Below are 4,266 nucleotides of genomic sequence, written 5' to 3'. Positions count from 1 at the left end.
ACATGTACAGCTGAACCCAAGCTGTGTTACCGGCTTCTCATTGGCCCGTCCTTCTCTGCTTCTGATTGGCTAGTAGTCCTTAACTAGGAACTGCGCATATGCAACTCCCAACAAAGATCATTTAGAGACAAGATGTATCACTCCACAGCTAAAACGAAGCCTTCAACACAGGGTGAAAAGAGGAGCTGCAGCAATGTGCAGTATGACAAAAAATATAGCCATGTAAACCTGTTCTGGTACAACCCCTAAATAAGATTATGAACCTGAAAATGAGCATAATACCACCTCTTTATTTTGTTAGTTTGTATTTATATATTTTATACAATTACTATAGTTACTGACTTTTCTCAAACTTTTTGGACAACAGGTCAAGTCTGACTTTGTGTTGTACTTTACACTGCTGGTACTGTCTGTTACTGTGTTTGTCTGATATGTCAGCGTTCAAATAATGAATTGTTTGCTAGGTGGCGTTCCTCAGGGTAGCCCGAGGCGGGGGGCCCCGGGCGGTGGTGGTGGTGGCGGCGGACGAGCAGGAGGGGACGGTTCAGAGGGTGGAGCTGAGAGGCTGCATGATGTCCAGCTACAGCAGCAGATCATCCTGGCCCTGCGGAGGCTCAGAGAGGACATGAGGAGCGTGATGGACCGGCTGGAGGCAGTGGAGAGGCTCGCTGCCACACATGTAAGGACAGATGTGATAGGTGTTCTTTGTTGACAGCAAAAGTGAGGGATTCTTATTGTTTAATGTTAATCTGATGGTCAATATTCTACTTGAAGCAGAAATTTGTTACGTCATTTGAATTAATCAGCAACCCTCTCATCTTCCTGCAGGTATATTGTGGTCATTTTGTACAATCACATAGTTGGACATAGAGGCTGAAATTCAGTGTTAGTTTACCTTTACAGTTTGAATTGATGCTCGAGTGGTGCAGTGCGGAGGTGAAAAGGGAAATTGAAATTGTCACAAAAGCAAGATGCATGTGTCAAAAGTAGGTTGGGGTTATTCTGTGGAGCTATCGTCAACAAATTCCATGCATATATCTAAACCAACATGAGTTAGTCTCTCAACACTTTCTGACATCCTTACCCTTTCAGCTTTTAGCCCATTGCTTCATACTGAAGACGTAAATCTTTAAAAACACCTCACAATTATATACTTTATTTTTTAAAAAGGCCCTGTCATTTCCTAAAACAGGTGCTGCTCTACTGCAACAGTTTGTTGTTAATAGTTTTTGGACAGTAGAGCTCGATGGCATGAATATATCAGGCTTTGGATACACACCCAACACGTGTTAGTAGGATACACTCACTGTTAGTTCGGCTGTGCACATGGGATTTGTTGACAAGAAGAAAAATGTAGACTATCAGCCTGCCTTCAGTGCTCTGAAGCTCACTGCTGTTCTGTGTGTGACAGAGCCGGAGTTCAGAGTGGAGACCGTGCCTGCAGTGTGCAGCTGCAGCCTCACAACCACAGGTAAGAGAGGAGCAGCAGCTCACGTCTGCTAGATATTCTGAAAAGTAGTTCATGTTACGAGTTCTTTTCGTTCTGCGGTCTGTCACTACACTGATGGACTAAAATGTAGGTTGTGTATTCACCCTAACTGCTGAATGTCTGTGTGAAAGTTTATTCTGGACTAAGTTAATCATTTAGGCTGCGACGTGCAGTTCAAAGCTCTGGAAACTGCTAGAAAGTGAAAAGTATGGTTAGAATTATCTGTCTAATTTGATACATTTTGAGCGGTTGTCTGACTGTCACAATTAAATATGGCCTTTATAAGCATGTAAAAGATCTGTTAAAGCGACATTGTGTAAAATGAGATGTTAGATTTTCTTCATTTTCTTTATTTCTCAGGAGAGGTGGTGGCTGTTCGACGTGTCAGGTCAGACCGTCCTCCTCTTCCTCTTGTGGCCGTTTGTTGCTCAGGGTCTTGTCCACCTGCTAAGGAAAGCCCAGAAGAGAAGTCGCATATCTTCATGAAGTGATCTTAATCCACCAGTGCAAGAAGTTTAATTTCTACAGCAGAGAGGATTGAATGAAATGTGAATTCACGGGAAGGCTTCATCCTCCCTCTCTGTGTGCACTGACAGGAGCGACGATTGTGGACTTGCGTGGAGAGAAATGTTATCTGGCTGTGTTGTACACCTCAGGATCCGGAAATCCCTCTCACACACTACAGCAAATAAATCTTTATTTAAATTATTCTGGTGGATTAATCAGATGGTTTCTTTTGGGCAGCAGGTCTTTACCAAACCTGGATACATGCTTACACTGATCATGAGAAGCCTGAATGTATGACTCGGATTATATTATAATATTATCCTAATTAGTGAGACATAAAGTACATTCCCCAGATTCCATTTACTTTTGGGGTTTGCTACCATACACTCAGTGTCTTTTGTAATGTACAGGATATTGTCAGAATACTATCTGTGTCAAATGGCACAATGCAGCCAGGCTATCTGCTTTTCATTGGAAGAATTCACTACAGATGTCTTGCTAGTAAGTCATGCAGTTGTAATGTCACTGTCACTCTGAAATCCACTGACGATACTGAAATGTGGAGGAAAGCTCTGTACTGGCTGAGAGGACTTTGTGGCTACACTTGTCACTTTATCGTGATCTTTCAGATCTCATTCTTGACCTCAGATTGTCAGTGTCTCCTCTGACTTCTTTAATAAACCGTCTAATCCGCGCTCTGGTGCTCCATCTCTTAGGCTGCTTGTGTGCTAACTACATTAATTACATCTAGAATACAATTTCTGATCAGTGATATCAGTGTTCACATAATCAGATTGTTTAGTTCCATCTGGAGTCTATTGTGACTCTGGCTGTAATCAGGTGTTGGAGTACACTGATGTGACAAGTGTAATTGAAGCTATTGTCACTAAATGGAAAAACTGCCCTGTAATGTATTATACTAAAGCATGAACTCAAACTAAAACTGTATATTGAATAGAAGGTGGTGTTGGAAGTGGCCTGTGGTTTGACAGCAGTAAACTGGCAGTAACCGCTGATAATGCGGTCGATGGTGGTTAAATGGGCACACACTGAGCTGGGTGTGTTGAGAGCTCTTTGCATAGGACACAGACTGACAGACCCTATAATTTATAAACTCAATGATGAGTATCTACATACATGTTAGTATTTGATATAAATAAAGTTACATATACATAACAGATAGTTAAGTAATATACCTTATATCTGAAAATCTTATGAATGTTTGAAGGCCTAACTTGGCATTATAATGTCATACTTGTACATGGTATGAAATTATAAAATAAGGGAACTGAGTGTTATGAATATCTACCCAGTGGTTCTCAAAGTGGGGTCCCCAGCAAAATAAAGGAATCATTTATTTTTACTGTAATTTTATCCATAAGTAACACAGTGACAGAACATATGACTATTTTGGTCATGGGTTTCATACACTTTCTGTAATAAAACATCTTAAAGCCAAAAAACTGTCAGATGGGCGACCCTGGGACAAACTTGGTCCTTCGTCTAATTTGTGTCTTGATATGAAAAAGTTTGAAAACCACTGATTTAGACATCCTCTGGATCGCACACTAGGGATATATCAATGTTACACAGGGGCTGAAATGATTAAGTGAGTAAACTAAAGCTCTTTATTTTATGTTTCAGGACTGCTTATATGCAGTCATGCTGTATAATATAACATCATCTGCTGCCTTTACAATATACACTGCTCAAAAAAATCAAGGGAACACTTAAACAACACAATGTAACTCCAAGTCAATCACACTCCTGTGAAATCAAACTGTCCACTTAGGAAGCAACACTGATTGACAATCAGTTTCACATGCTGTTGTGCAAATGGAAAAGACAACAGGTGGAAATTATAGGCAATTAGCAAGACACCCCCAATAAAGGAGTGGTTCTGCAGGTGGTGACCACAGAACACTTCTCAGCTCCTGTGCTTCCTGGCTGATGTTTTGGTCACTTTTGAATGCTGGCGGTGCTTTCACTCTAGTGGTAGCATGAGACGGAGTCTACAACCCACACAAGTGGCTCAGGTAGTGCAGCTCATCCAGGATGGCACATCAATGCGAGCTGTGGCAAGAAGGTTTGCTGTGTCTGTCAGCGTAGTGTCCAGAGCACGGAGGCGCTACCAGGAGACAGGCCAGTACATCAGGAGACGTGGAGGAGGCCGTAGGAGGGCAACAACCCAGCAGCAGCACCGCTACCTCCGCCTTTGTGCAAGGAGGAGCAGGAGGAGCACTGCCAGAGCCCTGCAAAATGACCTCCAG

At 42.1% G+C, this 4,266-nt stretch overlaps 2 protein-coding genes across 2 annotated transcripts in view; one reads left to right on the top strand and one right to left on the bottom strand.

The window, feature by feature from the left end:
• The window catches only part of acbd4 (acyl-CoA binding domain containing 4), a 62,949-nt gene extending 60,258 nt beyond the window's left edge, over window positions 1–2,691 (top strand). Inside the window, exons 9-11 of the mRNA XM_046068016.1 lie at window positions 465–679; window positions 1,412–1,471; window positions 1,850–2,691. Of these exons, the coding sequence (XP_045923972.1) occupies window positions 465–679; window positions 1,412–1,471; window positions 1,850–1,975 (401 nt within the window). The 3' untranslated portion in view covers window positions 1,976–2,691. The remainder of the gene's footprint in view (window positions 1–464; window positions 680–1,411; window positions 1,472–1,849) is intronic.
• Window positions 1–4,266, bottom strand: part of tmem94 (transmembrane protein 94) — a 339,697-nt gene that overhangs the window by 261,770 nt on the left and 73,661 nt on the right. The gene's annotated exons all lie outside the window — the stretch shown is intronic.

The sequence above is a fragment of the Micropterus dolomieu genome, linkage group LG14 (assembly GCF_021292245.1).
Source record: "Micropterus dolomieu isolate WLL.071019.BEF.003 ecotype Adirondacks linkage group LG14, ASM2129224v1, whole genome shotgun sequence".
NCBI classification, from domain to species: domain Eukaryota; kingdom Metazoa; phylum Chordata; class Actinopteri; order Centrarchiformes; family Centrarchidae; genus Micropterus; species Micropterus dolomieu.
Note: the sequence above shows the minus strand (reverse complement) of the source record. Positions and strands in the feature narration are given on the sequence as shown.